Here is a 16,173-nt window from a genome sequence, read left to right as displayed (position 1 = left end):
CCTGAGCCTCCCTAAGCTGCACCTTCCCTGGGTCTGACTCTTCCTATGCCCCCAAGAAGAGACTAAAAATGATACTTGTTGATTTGCTCTGAAGCCCATTTACAAAAAAAAAAAAAAGTGTGAAACAAGCTCTTTTAAAAAGGTAGCAGAATGTATTGTGAAGCTAAGGTAATTCACACAGTGCAGAAGAATACAAGAGTCAACAGACACAAGGAAACACACATCATTAGAGAAAGAAAAGACTATTAAGAAATTATATGGGGAAGATTGGATATTTTGGATAAAGTTGCTTTTTATCTTCTTGCCTGATACAGTGCAGTAAAAGTAATTCCACCTAGATTAAAAGGATAAGTGATCAAAATGAAATCATGTAAAAGTATAAAATTGATTTTTACATATACAGTTAATGGAATAAATAAAAAAAGAAAAATAGATTTGACTAGTAATATGAAGAATGCATGGATATTAAAAATTACAGAGGGGCTTTCTGTTCCCAGAGGAGTAGTTCAGTTCAGTCGCTTAGTCATGTCCATCTCTTTGTGACCACATGGACTGCAGCACGCCAGGCTTCCCTGTCCATCACCAACTCCCAGAGCCTACTCAAACTCATGTCCGTAGCATTGGTGATGCCATCTGACCATCTCACCCTCTGTCGTCCCCTTCTCTTCCTGCCTTCAATCTTTCCCAGCACCAGGATCTTTTCCAATGAGTTGGTTCTTCACATAAGGTGGTCAAAGAGGAGTATGGGGACCAAAATTTGAATTGCCTCCTAGCTTTCTTCCTATAAACCATGCATGTTAGCAAAAAAACAAAATCAGCAGCAAATAAAGTTATCTATAGGCCCTGCTTACACCTCAATTAGGTAACAGAGAGCCCCAAACTTAAGTTTGGTAAGTAAATAGACAATCAACATCAGGTCTCAGCACTGGTGAGCAGGCCTTACTTGGGCAGAGTCCAATGAAAAGGTAAAAAAGAAAATATTGCCACCATCAGAGGTGACTATTACACCAACCTCTTTTCTGAAAATTGAACCTTAAGGGGAAAGAGTTTAGCTTTCTTTAACTTACAGTTTTAGAAGGAACTCAGGCTCATCTCCAGTACATGAAGGAAAGCTCTTCTTTCTAGGAGAATGACAGCTGAAATTATAGAAAGAATGGTAGAATTAGAAAGGCACTGTTCTGATATCCCCAATGACGTAGGAGTCCTTGATTAAGGAGTGCCAGGGGATTCCTGGAGTGCTGGTTTTCTGGAGAACAAGACACTCACTCTGAGCCAGAGCGTCGTCCCATGGGTGGCTGGCTGGCTGCAGAGAGGGAAGTCCGCTTTGCCATGGCCAAGATCTGCGAGCATCACTGCAGCCACACAGATACCCTTTGCGTCTGTAATCGTGAGTCAACCTGACATCATTTGTCCCCCAGTGTGACAGAGTATGATGCACACAGCATCCTCTCTGAATCTAATCAAGTTTTTAAATCTTTTTTTCAACTTACATGAAATACAGGAAATAAGTAAGTTTTAAGGGACACTCTGAGAACAGTCAAAAGATTTGCAGACTATGGAATATTCTGTCATGATACAGATTTGGTCTATGAAAAAAAATCAGTGTGATTGGGAGGGAATGAGAAATATAGATTAAAAAAAAATACTACAGAAGCACAACAACAAAATGCAGTATGGGAACACACTCCAGACCAGCTTCCAGCTTTCTCTGGAGCTTTGGCCTCCCTTCAGGGAATTGGGTACCAGGGAAAGCTCTAGACTCGTCTCCACACTTCTATCCTACAGTAGTGTCATAGTCTGGGCCCTGCCATTCTCAGCAGTCGCCAGCATCTTGAACCTGGTGAGGTCACCCCAGACTGCAGGCAGAAAGGTCACTCCAAACCGCAGGCAGTGTCATGGGCATTCCTGTCTCCTGCTTCTGTGGTCGTAGGATGAATGTTTAAGACCCTGTACTCATTTTCAATTTAAGACCCAGGAGGAGCAAATCACCTCATCTAAAGGGAGCAAACAGAAAACGAAAGAAAAAGAGAAAGAAAAAACGGATCAGCCGCGTGAGACTCAGAAGGAGAAACGTCGAATGGCCTTCAATAGGAAGGGCCTTTCTGCAGGAACTTCCGGAACCATTGCTCCGCTGTCAGACGTAGAGCAGAACAACTTATCTGGGCAGCATTCCCAGGAGAAATTCACCAGGTGGGCCTCGGAGCCACCCAGGGAGGGGAAGGCCGAAGCTCCAAATGAGGGTGTGGCTGTCACAGCCTCAGATGGGAACCAGGTTGTCCTGACTGTTAAGGACCTCCATGGCGGTCAAGGATCGCCATGCCTAACTGCAGCAGGACCGGACTTCTCCCAGGCAACAGTCCTGTCTTCTCTTGGCCCAAAGGAAGCATCCTCACAGTAAAAGCATGTGTGGTCATTTTCAGGCTGAATCATTTCCGGTGGATCGTGCCTGCCAACGGTGAGGTGACATTGCGCCTACACTTCTGTTCCAACGATCTTGGGATTTTTGACCAAACATTTAACTTTGAGATCCTTGGAACTCACCGCCAGTACCAGCTTTACTGCCGAGGTGTCTGCACTTACCCATACATTTGCCAAGACCCAAAGTGAGTGTATTTTGTTCTTAAAGAAAAGATTGGCAGATACATTTTTGTTTCCCCCCATGGGACTTTGAACAAAATGTGTCTTAATAGAAATGTGGAACCAGGGCAGCATCCCAGGCCCTCTTATACTGGGCTCCAGAGCCACGGACACTGAGTCACAGAAATGACACGGTACCATGTGGCTAAAATAGAATGCTAGCAGATGTGAAGGGCAAGGGGATATCTTCCTGTGTGAAGTTAGTTTGTTTATTTAACTATTAAGCATATATAAACAGATTTTATATTTGCTGTAGGACTTTTATCCTATAACCTCAGTATATGTGGGTATCTCCACAGGCAGATTTTTTTCCTGAGTACCAAACACTGGGCCCCTTATGCACCACAAAAAGGCCCCTGGCTTGAGCAAGCCAGGGGACTTTTTATAGCTTGTACACCTAGAGGAGTTTTTTTTTTTTTTTTTTTTTTGCAATTCTCACCAAGGGGCCACTTCAGACAGGGAACTCAGAAGCTGGTTAAGATCCACCCGAACTAGATTTCCTTAGGGTTTCTCAGGACTTTCTCTAGCTAGGCACACTAGAACAGGAAGTCCAGCTCAGTTTCATCATCAGCCCCATTATGAAAGACACTACTGGGAATATTTTTTTCTCAGATTCAAACTGTACTGTCTTCCCTCAGGGTTGGTTCCATAAATGTCCTCAAATTAAGAGTCGTTCCAGAAATGTCCTCAAATTAAGAGTTGTTCCGTCTCCAGACTCCTGGACCCTTTGCTGAACAGAGAATGTTGGGTTCCTGTATACATCATGTGGAGGCATTCAGACACTTCTCCTCTCCTCTTCCTCCTCTGTGTTCAGGGTGGTATTCCCTCAGCGGAAGATGGAAATGAAGGCAAATGAGGTCATCTTTAAGAAGTATATTGTGAGCACAGAGAGGTTTCATTTCGGACCACTGCTTTGTGGGAAATCAAGAGATAAGTAAGTGTTCCATTATTTCAAAGCAGATTTCAGACCCCTGGGTTGGATGCATGAGGAGTACAAGCCAGGGTGCCTGTGTATTAATAGTAGATCCAGCTCTTAATGACATTGCCTCAGGCAGCCCTGCTCCACAGATCAGGAGAAGTGTGTTCTTGTGCCACAAGTTTCTGCTAAGCTCTCAAGTGATTGAGGACACTGTTTTCCCAGATGGGGTGGCCTAGAGGAAGACCCAGTTTGGGTAGGGGAAGGGTAGAATGTAGAGTTTACTTGGGTGTGTGTTCAGTTTGAGATGCTCGAGAGATACAGCTAGAAGCCACAGAAAGCAAGGCATAGTCTATGTGGTTTTGGTTCTCAGAGGAGAGTCTGTTTCAAGACAAAAAAATGCCATGGGTCTGATGAGATCACCTAAATGAGAGTACACAGTAAGGCGAGAAGGACCATGGATGAAGCCCTAAAGAATTCTACCACTCACAAGAGATAAGAGGGCAGGGGCTACTGGTGGAAACCGGGGGAGCATGGTGTCCTGGAGCCACGAGAAGAGGGCGTGGCCATCCATGTTGATTGTGGCAGGGAGGGTGGAAAGGTAATGACATCAGCGTCCATGGGGCTTAACAAATGGAAGGCATAGGACCCTCTCAGGGCTTTCTGAGGATGAAACCCAAGTACAGTGAGTTGAGGAGTGGGAGGTGAGAGAATAGAGACAGAGTGTGAAGGTGGTTCTTTGGAAAAGCTTGACTGTAAAGGGAGATGGAGGCAGCTGAGGACAGGAGGGAGACCTGGAGTGCGGGGAAGGCTGTTCGTTCACTGTTGTTCTTATGATGTTTAGATGTCAAGGGGGAAGTAGGGAGGAAGAAGCTAGAGTTTCCAGAGAAAGTCAGGGCGGTGAGTGGTGCAGCTCCCTGAAACAACACGAGAGGTGGAGATGCTGGCTTTGCCAGGAAGAGGGACCGTCATCACATCGGAGGAAGGTGATATGGCCGCAGGTGCAGGCAGGGTCACAGGTTTGGCTGGAATGGTGAGGAGGTTCCCACGCAACCATTTTCTCCATAGTGAATGATGTGAGGTCATCCCTAACAGTGAGGCAAGTGGAAGGAAGTTTAAAATGTTGGGAAAGTGGAGTAGGTATTAATAGGTTTTGTGCAAAGTAGGAGAGGGAGAATATTATAGAAATAGATTAAAATTAACTGGCAGAACTGGGGGTCCAGCTAAGGTTAATGGTCATAAATATTTAGTGATACAAGTTTTTTTTTTTTAGTCATATATAAGTTGCTTATTATATAGGCAGGAAGGTGAGACCAAAAACAGAACCAGGATCTCAACCATGTCTTAATTCCATCTAGCATTTATTGTGATAAGTGGCAAGTGATTATTTCTATGCTTACTTGGTGAAATTAATGAGCCGTTAGTTCTCCATTCCCTTCATAATCTCCTGTTTATTTCCTAAGATATTGGACTAGAAAATGAAGTTGAAGAGAGTTACCTGCTGATGGAGAGGATCCTTAAGACCCAGTAGAAAGGCTTAGACAAGAGAAGGGGTGGGAGTCAGGTTGATGGATGTGATGTGCACCCATCAGCAGCCGGAGGTGGGATTCAGGGAAATGATGGCCGGTTCAGAGAGGCCTGTGTTCAGAGCAGCGTTGGAATTAAGTAGGGTATGAGGCCAGACAGCCGTGATCCAGAAGGGCAATTACAGTGGTCCCTAAATAAGTATCATTTATCTTTTAAGTCTTGCTGAGCCTCAACATCCTCATGTGCAGAACAGGAAAATAATAGCCCCTACTGCACAGTTTTGGAAAGACCGAACTAGAGAGTACACATGTAACTTTTAGCAAAGTGCTTGGTGGTGATAATTAACAGTGAGATATGAAGGCCACCACCTCTCTGGCAGTTACACAGAGAAAGCTCTGTCTCTCGGATTTAATCTCTGCCATGCCTTCTCCTTCCTCCCTTCATTGCAGACTGTCCAGACTGTCCAGAGCTCTTCAGACTGTCTGTGGGCACAGTGGTGCCATGCTTTCCTGACCTGTGCTGTCACCTCCAGCGATGCGTGTGTCCGTTGATGTTCCCTGTGCCTTCTCTGGCTGCCTTTCTGTTTGGCACCTTTAACTGGGCAGTTTGCAGTGCTTACAGTGCTTCACTCAGCGGGTCTCTCCCTAAAGTACTAGGGAACAGAAACAGCCCTGAGCAGTGAGCAGTGTCAAATGTGTCTGTGTCAAAACAGTAGCATCCTGTGCGAGTATAGGAAAAGGTGGTAAATGAGGTCTTCTCTAAGATATGAAATAACAGGCCACTCAAATGATCATCTCTCTTGGAAGCATAAGCACTGGGAAGGATAGAGCTGCAGAATTCTTAGTTAGAAATCTTTGCCATAGTAACAACTGCCATTTATTGGGCATTTGTTATCTGCAGCTGTCCTCAGAGCATTAGGTGCTCCATCTTGATATCTAGAGTATCAAATATACTCTTGATATTTCATTTGATACTTGAAATCCTAAGAATTTTTATCATCCCATCTTAAAGATGAGACCAAGGTTTGGGGTGAGTTTGAGGGGGGAGCAGTCAGGTCACAGCTGCAAGTCTTCACCATAAGGTTTGTGTTCGTAGCCTCCACTGCCTCTGTTTAGCCACTTGATCCTTTGAAATCGCCTTGCACCTCACAGTCTGCTTTTCCACCTGAATTCTCAGCCAGTCCTCACAGCCACATCCCTAATTTCTGTTCACTTTCAGGTACAAGTCCTCCTTGTTCCCAGGCAACATGGAGACACTGACAATCCTGAACAGCTCCCCAATGGTCGTGGAGGTGTACTTCTGTTTTCAGAATGACATCAAAGCAAACACCTACTTTCTGGAGCCCATCAACATGATTCTGAAACCCAATGAGAAGCAGGTACAGTCACGTGGAAACAAGTCTACCAGGGCAAGGCTTTCCTTTGAAGTTTGAGGCCTTGGCATCCTGGATATAAATGTTCTTTGTTTTGACTCTCGCATTAGATGCTAAATGTATGGGCCTACCCTACTGCAGTCGGTGTCTTTGAAGACAGCATTGTCTGCTGCATCAAGGAGAACCCTGAGCCAGCTGTCTTCAAGTTAAGCTGCCAGGGTGTCCGCCCAGAATTGGAGCTGGATCCCAGACAATTGCATTTTGACCGGCTCTTGCTGCACAGGTCAGAGTTCTAGATAATTCCAGGACTGGAATGAAATTAAAGAACATTTAGTTCTAAAGCGACCGACTCATCCTGATCTGCTTGGGACCTGCCTGGTTTTAGTGTTGAAAGTCCTCCATTCCAGGAGACTTCTGGTCCTGTGCAAATCGGGATGGGTGATAACCCTCTGAGTTCACAGGTTGTCAGCTTGGGTTCAGTGAATGGACTGCAGGCTGTTTAAGGACTTCTCTAAGATCAACTGCCAAAGTGTGTGCATATTTGTGTTTTTTTCAGAAGGGCTAGCTTTTTTCAGATTTTCAGTCCATTACTCTAAAAGGTTAAGAATCTTGGCTCTAGAAATTTAGAGGACAAGCAGAAAACACTAGACCAGACCTAGAACTTACACAATCATTCATGGAAATTATATTATTCTAAATAGGGAATGTTTATTTCTGAGGCAGCTGGGTGAGTATATTGATTCATGTATCCTGCATTCCCTGATCATCACAGGTAAGCCCCGTTCCCTGCAATAAATAGTAATAAACTGGTATGAATTGAAATAACCAGAAGTGTTTTTTCTGACTTGCCATAATAAGTCAGAATTGTTTGAAATTGACAGAATTTCCTTTGGTCTCTGCAGAAAAGACTCTAAGGCAGTTCTTCTCCGCAACATCACACTCCTGCCCCTGGCCTGGAGGATCACCAGCCTGGAGCACCTGGGCGAAGACTTCACCGTGTCCACCATGCAGGGGATCATAGCCGCCAAGTCTGAGTATAGCCTTCAGGTGCAGTTCCAGCCCTCCAAACCTGTCAATGTCAAGAAGGCAATCCGGTTGGAGGTGAGGTTTCATATGTCTTCAGACCTGGTCACCAAGATGTGTACACATTGAGTTCACTGACACCCACACTAGCAACTCACTGACACACCAAGGCAATTCTCCATGTTACATGCTCCCGTCTAATCTATGTTTGACAACCCACAACGCCCTGCTCTGCTTCTCTTCCCAGGTTATATTCCTTCAACATCCACATGAGGAAATGCCTTGCTTTTTGGTCACTCTGAAAAGCACTCTGGTGAACATTATTTGATTTCTGTATCTCTTAAATTGTCCTTATTTTCCCCAATTACAAAACTTAATCCCCCTCTCCTTCCCCTGCCATCCAGTAGAGTAGCAAAGGAAATAGGATGCTCTGGGTACTTGGTCTCTGTCAATAGAGAAGAACTATATAAATTCTGGATCTGACAACCCAAGTTCTTTGTCTTACCTTCCCCTCCTGCTGCCAGCCCTTCTTGTCCTCTCTGTCAGAGGCTGAGCATCACAAGAAAGAAGGTAAACTCAAGCAATCCAATTTGTTTCATGAAACGTTGGCAGAATGCTTGATGAAAGGAAAGATGGAAACTCTGAATTAAAACTTGAGTTTGGTGACAGCTACAGATTTCCCCCCTGGCCCCTTAATAAGACACCAGCCGTGGGGAGCTGGCCACTTAGCTTTCCAGCTTGGGGCTTCAGCAGAGAGGCAGGTGGTCTCCAGGCAGATACAAGGAGCCACACCCACTGCCCAGTGGCTCTTCCCCTTGAAACACAGACCCTTTACTGCCCCGTCGTCAGTCTCAAGAGTCAACAATCAGATCCAGCTAAAGACTGACACCAGTTCAGATGTTCCTCAGGACAGTGAGGGAGGTGCCACCATCACGGATGACCACAGAGGGGACAGCAATCAGGAGAGGTACCGCCATCAGGGACAATAGAGGGGACAGAAGTCAGCTGGAGGCTAGGAGTCTTGCTTTTATTTATTTTTTCAACTTTTCCAGCTTTAATAGTAATGATGTTCTTTTTTTTTTTTAATCTGAAATTTCCAAAAGAGAGACATTAAGCTCTCATTTAATATGAAAAATCTGACCCTTTTATCATAGGTTGAATCAGAAATAAAGAACAAAGCAGTTCAGATTTATAAAATGAGTTAAAGCAATTTAGAATATAAAAGATTTTCATTTCAACTGTCAGAAAAAATGCTCTTCAGGTTTATCTGACTTAAAAGTTCAGAGAAGACTTTCCTACTGTGTACTCACAACCCAAACTTCAGTAAGGTAGTGCCAGTGATACAGATTATTGAAACCCAGGGAGTAGACAAGATGGAAAATGCAGTCCCTCTTCCTCAACCTTTTATTGATTGCCTGTACCAGCCCTCCCTCAAAGGATGTTACGAAGAACACTCAGCCTACACAAATGCTCAGTAAACAAAAACTAAATACATTGCAAAAACGTTTCTTACCATAGCCCCTTCTAAATGATCCCCTCCTGCAGGTTCTTTAGTCTCCGACTCCCAAGAACCCTGCGGGTCTTGCCCTCACTAAAGAATGTCTCTTACCCTGACAGGTTTTGGACGCAGACAACCTCGTTGGTGTCGTTCAGATTGAAAACATCCTGATCTTCGCCGAGTCCTATGACGTTGCCTTAGACATCACCTTCCCCAAAGGTCTGTTGACCCCTCCAAAGAAAGAGTGTTTAGAGGTCACATCTTTTAGGGCAGTGTGTTTCCTGTGTAGAGAAAGACCAGTGATTATTGGAGAGAAAGGTGGAATTGAGGAAAATAGCGGGCAAACTCAAGTGATGTTAGCAGTGTTACTACAAATATTAATCTCTCCAACTGGAGACAATAATGGGTGGTCAAAATTTAAAATTTGAAGAGTTCTTTTCTGAGCAGTCATCTGAGAGTGAGTTCTTATCTGCCTGTTTATGTTGCTTTTCTGTCACCACCCTAACAAATTACCACGAACTTTGTGGCTTAAAACAATACAGATCTATTATCTTACAGTTCTGTAGGTCAGCAGTCCAAAATGGCTCTCCCTTGGCTAAAATCAGAGTATTGCAGGGCTACTGTCCCTTCTGGAGCCTTTGGGAGACAACCCATTTCCTTGCTTTTTCCACCTTCTGGGAGGCACACACATCCCTCAGCTCGTGGTCCCCTTCCTCCCTCTTCAAAGCCAGCAATGTTGGGTCCAGTCCTTCTCACTCTGCCATCTCTCTGGTTCTCCCACTTCCGTCTCTCTCTTCTGCCTTTATGAACCATTGTGATTACTTGGGGTCCCCCCAGAGACTCCAGGAAATTCTCCCTTATTTTAAAGACAGATGATTGCCAATCTTGATTCCATCTAATACCTTAATTCCCCCCTTGCCACATAAACTGGCATATTTACAGGTTCTGGGTATTAGGACATGGGCATCTTTGATGGGGGAGGTGCCAGGCCTTATTCTGCCTACCACACTGCCCCAACACCCAGGTTAGGGCCCTCCTTTCTCTGATAGGTCTCCTACTCAGCACGACTCATAGAATGTTAGAGCTACATGTTTGCCTTGATGTCATTGGTCTTACATACAGCATTATTTATAATAATGGAAGATTAGGAATACCCTAAGTGTCTATCTGTAATGGAATATTATTATTGTAGGAATAATATTGTAAATTATGAAATAGCCATATCATAGTATATTGTGCAACCGTTAATACCACATGGGGAGATTTTCGTTACATGGGGAAATGATTATGATGTAATACAAAGTATAACAATATGAATTTATGCATTATATCCCAACTCTTTACGTTATACACGTGATTCGAAAGATTTTTTTTTAAACACTGGGAGTTTTAGCTAATGAGAGACATGAAAGGAAGAAGAGCAGTCCTAAGGTGGAAGCTAGAGGGAGCCACCGGTTGAACTGAGTACAGAAGTGTCTGTTGTTTGTTTGCTAAGACTCAATTCCAAGAAGTTTTTCTAGCCACAATGTTTTTAAAAAACAGATTCTCTGAAATTGTCACCATGGATTTTCCATGTGAACTTCAATAGGAAGTTCCCTTGCTCCTCGCTCCCATGTTCACTCACCCCTTCCCACCCTGGCCTCTGCCTTCTTCAGGAGCTGAAGGAGGCCTTGATTTGGGGATTGTGAAGGTCATGGACGAGGTGAAGCAGCCCCTGCAGCTGAAGAACCGTGGGAAATATGAGATCATGTTCAGGTAACCTAAAACTTATCCAGCATATGGTCGTCCACATCCTCTCATGGTGAGAGGAGTGTTGCCTGAGAGAGTTTTTTTAAAAAGTCGATGAAGGAAATTCTAAGAACCATCTCTGCTGTTAGCCTCTCTTAGCTTCAAATGAATGGAATCCCAGCTGCTCTGCAGGTTGAGCCACAGGGGCCTGGGCGTGGGGAAGAGCCTAGCAGGGAGGTTGGAGGAGGAGATACTGGGGTGGGGGGAGGTCTTAGGGGTTGAGAGAGAGACTGGAGATGGGGGCCCTGGCCTCAAGCCATCCTGCCCACCTTCCAGCTCCTGTCTGTTTCATAAGCTGATGGTCTATATAAGATTTCACGTTAAGAAGGGATTGTCTGTTTTTCTTTCTTAATGTTAAGAACTATTATATTATAGATTCCAAATGACAGCCTGGTGGAAGACAACTCCAGCTTGTGCTCTTTAGATTAAAAATAAAACCTCTAAATAAAGAAGACTCCTCAAGGAGGAAGAAGTGGCTCTGGGGCAGGGAGGGAGGAGGTCCTCAGGCAGCACCAGCACCCACAACTGGTCGATGTTATGGAAGGTTGTCCTTTGCCCAGAAGAATTTGAAGTTGATAAAGGGACTTCCCCCGCCACACAGACTTAATAGGAACTCCGTATATTCATGAGTGTTTCTTTCAGTTCAAAGAATGCTGAAACTAGAGAGGTCCCACCTCAATAGTGCTGTTTCTTAGAACTAGAAAATGAAATAAGTTAATAAAAATAAATGCTAAACAAACCTAGAAGAAAGCCACAGTCACTTTGGAATTAGCACTAAATGGAATTTTGCACATTGTGAGTTTTATTTTATAGATTATGAGAGGTGTTACCCCTGCTCTTTTAGGCTGCATGGAACAGTCTCCCTCAAGTTGGAGCAGGTGATCAGGGTTCACTGAAAGGATGTGCAGGGAGGTGAGGCAGCTGAGGCAGCATGCACGCTGCAGTGAGGGGCCAGATCTCCTGGAGTGAGCATGGGGACGACATGGGTCCCTATGGCAACTTCACGCATCTTGCCTCGGCTTAGGTTTCTTGCTCCAGCTCCAGTCCCCAGGCTTTCTCTGTGGCCTCTCCTCTCACCTGCACTGGGCCAGGGCTGCGCTTCTGAATACCTCGGTTGCATGATTTCTGCCCCTGCCTTTCTGTCCTTTCTTAGATCCCCCAGCTTCTGCATCACTGTTCCGTCTATATCTATTGCATTCAGTCTTAGAGCAAGGAGGGAGACAGAGAGAGAGAGAAGGAGACAGAGAGGCAGGGAGAGGGAGAAACGAATTGATTTGGTCCTTATCCAATATCACATGTTCCTGTTAGAGCTCTCCTTCAAGGACATCTCTTAACCACGGGCTGGAGATGGCTATCTTTGCCTCAAGCCTCAGTGCCTGGCCTGGTCAATCCTGGCTAAGGAGTGGTCACGGAATACAGAGCACAGTGAACACTGCTGGCATAGTGGTTAAACAGGGCTGGGGATGTGGCAGGCACTTACCAGTCTAGAGTCTCATCTCTGGTGTCTTGAGCTCCTTAGATAATGACTAAAACTGACTTTTTCTTCTTGTCACTCAGCTTTTCTGTGGACTCCTTAGGGCTTTCTGCAACCAATATAAGTTCCATGATCACAGTCCAACCCAGGAAGGGCTCACTGACCATGACAGAAAAGCCCACAAATGTCCAGGTGCTCTTCCATGCGAAAAAGGAAGTGAAAATCGAGAACCAGCCAGTTTTGCGCTGTCAGGTAAGAGAGCTTGAAGGGATGACTCACACAGTGGCAGGTACCAAAATGAAGCTTATGTAGTCTAACCCATGCCCTAAGCGGGAAAGGCAGGGCTGACTTTGTGGCCACCAGAAGGGATTCACCAGGGCTTGGGGAATCACAGGCACAGATAGGTCAGGTGGGAGGTGTTCAGAGTCATCAGAAATTGAAGCTCCAGAGAAGAAATGTGGCCCCTGGTCTTTGGAAGAGACCAGACCAGAGACAGGGAGGCTGAGTTCAGTCATCAGTGCAAAAGAAAAGGGGGAAGTGAAAATGGGAGGCAGGGTTGGTGCGTGTTGACCCATAGCTGGTACACAGTAAGTTTCACGTTAGCATTTGCTTGTATTATCGATGCAGTTATATAAAGAGAATAAAGAATGTGGCTTCGTGTCAATGAAGAAAATAAGGAATGGAGTAGACAGCCATAGAAACTATGCTGGCAACTGTTATTCTGGTAGCTGACATCTTCCCAATCTGTCTTCCCTTTCTAGATTATTGAGCCTAATATCTCAGAAGGAGGTGAAATTATTGCCAGCATCCCGATTAAGTTTTCTGTGACTGCGGTGTTCTCCAAGTACAACATCAGCCCCTCCTCCATCATCAACTTTGGGGCTTTGATCTATGGCACTCGTAAAAGTGCCTTCTTCACCATAGAAAATCAAGGCATGATCGACTTCAAGTATGCCCTGTATAGGCTGACAGGGGACAGCCCCCTTCATCAGAAGAAAGTGTAAGACAAGTATTTACTTAGCTCAAAACATCCCCTGGTTAATTGGTGCTTTGTGTGTGTGTGTGTGTGTGTGTTTTAATTTTATTTTATTTTTAAACTTTACAATATTGTATTAGTTTTGCCAAACCTATTATTCTCCCATGAGCTTTCATATATTTTATCGAAACTCATCCACCCAGTCCCCCTTCGTGGGTGAGGTTACTAAGGTTTAGAAATGGCACATCCAAGATTATCAAATAATCACCAGTGAATCTCAGTTCTGAACCCACATCTCTGACTCCAAATTTCACATGCTTTTCAACTGCTGTCCAATATGCGATACATTTTAATTGAATGAATGTAAAGTCCTCTGCATGGGATTGTGTCTGTTGCCTCGGTGCTCCCAGTGTGCTACGTTGCTTACCAGTAAGTCACTTCCTGTCTGTCATTCTGTAGAAATCAAGGGATGATTATAACAGCAAGCTAAATCAAAAGAAATCATGATGTTTCAAGATGAGGGGGTGGCAAAGAGTACCCTAGAAATTTGGACTAAAGAAGGCCTGGTGAGGCCTCCACCTTCCTGGGACTATCTTTACCTTATCCCCATGAAGACAATCGCTATAACCAACTTAATGATTGTTCCAACAAAGAACTGTAATTATCACAAAGTGGTTGTCAGTCAACTAACCGAAACAGTTCATGTTTTTGAGTGCTTTTGGCTTTGATCTGATTGTCATATTCTTTTTTTTTTTTTGACAAATTAGGGACTATTTTTGCCAATTCCCAGGCACTTTGTCTTGACTTTCTAATGAACTGACTTTGTCAATAGTCATTTAAGACTGACTTTCTAATTAATTTTTTAAATCACACAGCTTTACATTGTTTGTAATAATTTCATATTTTGGTGGATCTCCTCTTCCATTTTGGCAAACATTTACAATTATTATTTACTTGCAGTAATTTTAATGTCCTTATGCGTCATATGTAATATGCATAATTTCTGCATACTTTTCTCACACTTGTTAAATGAGTTTGGCTGTTAATAAATAAGCTGACCATGCTCCCTGATGCCCTCTGGGCAAAGAAAGGCCCTTTCCTCCTTTCCAAGAAGAAGGGACCTTGCAAGCAAGCAGGAAGGTGGTATTTCATGATCACCCCACCCTGAGAGTGCATTCCCACTTCTTTAATCAGAGCCACCCATGTCAGACATGCAAGATCCCGGGAAAGCGAGAGCTTCTACAAGACTGGACCTTCCAAAACAACCAAGTTCTCTGACTCTGTTCAGAAAGACATGAATGTCACAAGCCAGGTGAGCACCCTTTTCTTTGTTCAACAGAAACCCTGTAAGGCCTCCTGCAAACTAGTTCTTCCAACAGATAACTCCCTAGGATACCAGGATTTGAATTTTGAACACTCCTACTGTGGCAGGAACATTAACTAGTTATAATGAAACTATCACTTTCATATTAAAATAAGGAATTATGACTTAATTTGGATATCCTCTTTTGCTTTAAAACCTTCATTGGCTCCTCATTCCTTTACAATTAGTGTCTACTCTTCATAAGTATTTTAATCACGAATCTTTTGCTGGACTTCGCTGGTGGTGCAGTGGATAAGAATCCCCCTGCCGATGCAGGGAACGAGGGTCCGAAGATTCCACAGGAAGATTCCACATGCCGCAGAGCAATTAGGCCTGTGTGCCACAACTGCTGGGCTTGTGTGCTGCAACTACCAAGCCTGTGCACCCAGAGCCTGTACTCTGCAACTGGAGCAGCCGCTGCAACGAGAAAGCCGCACGCTGCAACAAAGAGTAGCCCCTGCTCCCTGCAACTTGAGAAAGCTCACACAAAGCAACGAAGACACAGCACAGCCAGAAATAATCATTTGTTGATGCAAAACAGAAGCCCATTCAGATCGACTTAAATAAAAGGAGATTTGAAGACTTTTACTTCCGGTACTATGAAGTAGATGATTTTTCCCTATTCTTACAAATGAGTACAACTAAAGCCATGAACATTATGTATAAAACAAACATAGAAGACTGAGAAACAGAGAAAAAAACATCACACCAGCTAAGGTTTTTGGGACCCAATAGACATCACAGTGATGAGTTCCCTGAGATTTCTTTTTACTTCATACTTCTCAGATTTGGTACTGAGGGAGCCAGCAATCCAGAAACATCAACAAGCACAGACCAAAAGCCTGCTCTCACTAGCCAAAGAACCAGGAAAAGGGTAGTCTAGCCAGACAGGAATGTTCAAATAAGAGCTGTAATATTACAATCAAACATGACAGAGAAATCTGTGGTCCTACACCACATATTTCAAGAAAAGACCCACAAGGAACCTAGACTTCCCACTCAATTCAGGCTGTAATGAGGTCAAAGTGGTGTCCAAGAACACTTAGCAGAGAGCCAGACATTCATTACCCACCACCACCTCTGCCATTGTCAACAGAGACACCAATTAGGAAGCCTTGACTTCCACTCCAACCGTGTGGAAATGAGCTGCCCTTCCCCTCCGCACAGTGGACCTCCTACTCTGTGGAATCTGCAGAACAGTAATGAGACAATATTACCCTTCCCCCACCCCCGCCCCGAGGGTGATACTGGTCTAAGACTAGTGGGGAACGGGAACTCCCACCCTTGCCTGGCAGCAGTAAGAAGTCCAGTGTGGAATCTGGACTACTGTCCCCACCCAAGAGGTATCAGAGAAAGCCAGCCCAAAGAGAAGGTTAGTAGGATCCAGAGTCTCATAATATAATATCCAAAATGTCCAGGTTTCCACTGAAAATCACTCAGCATATCAAGAACCTGGAAGATCTCAAACTAAGTGAAAATAGATAAGCAATAGATGCCAACACTGAGATGACCAAAATGTTAGAGTTATATGACAAAGATGGTAAAGCAACCAACATAAAAATGCTTCAAAACACAATTACAATAGGGCAAAAAAAGGAA

General features: G+C 44.2%; 1 protein-coding gene across 1 annotated transcript in view; it reads left to right on the top strand.

The window, feature by feature from the left end:
- HYDIN (HYDIN, axonemal central pair apparatus protein) overlaps positions 1-16,173 on the top strand; it is a 347,261-nt gene that overhangs the window by 281,054 nt on the left and 50,034 nt on the right. The window contains 11 exon segments of the mRNA XM_027516055.1: positions 1,970-2,190; positions 2,421-2,603; positions 3,452-3,571; positions 6,299-6,458; positions 6,563-6,735; positions 7,355-7,553; positions 9,093-9,192; positions 10,629-10,728; positions 12,319-12,487; positions 12,997-13,235; positions 14,406-14,523. Of these exon segments, the coding sequence (XP_027371856.1) occupies positions 1,970-2,190; positions 2,421-2,603; positions 3,452-3,571; positions 6,299-6,458; positions 6,563-6,735; positions 7,355-7,553; positions 9,093-9,192; positions 10,629-10,728; positions 12,319-12,487; positions 12,997-13,235; positions 14,406-14,523 (1,782 nt within the window).

The sequence above is a fragment of the Bos indicus x Bos taurus genome, chromosome 18, assembly GCF_003369695.1.
Source record: "Bos indicus x Bos taurus breed Angus x Brahman F1 hybrid chromosome 18, Bos_hybrid_MaternalHap_v2.0, whole genome shotgun sequence".
Lineage (NCBI taxonomy): Eukaryota > Metazoa > Chordata > Mammalia > Artiodactyla > Bovidae > Bos > Bos indicus x Bos taurus.
Note: the sequence above shows the minus strand (reverse complement) of the source record. Positions and strands in the feature narration are given on the sequence as shown.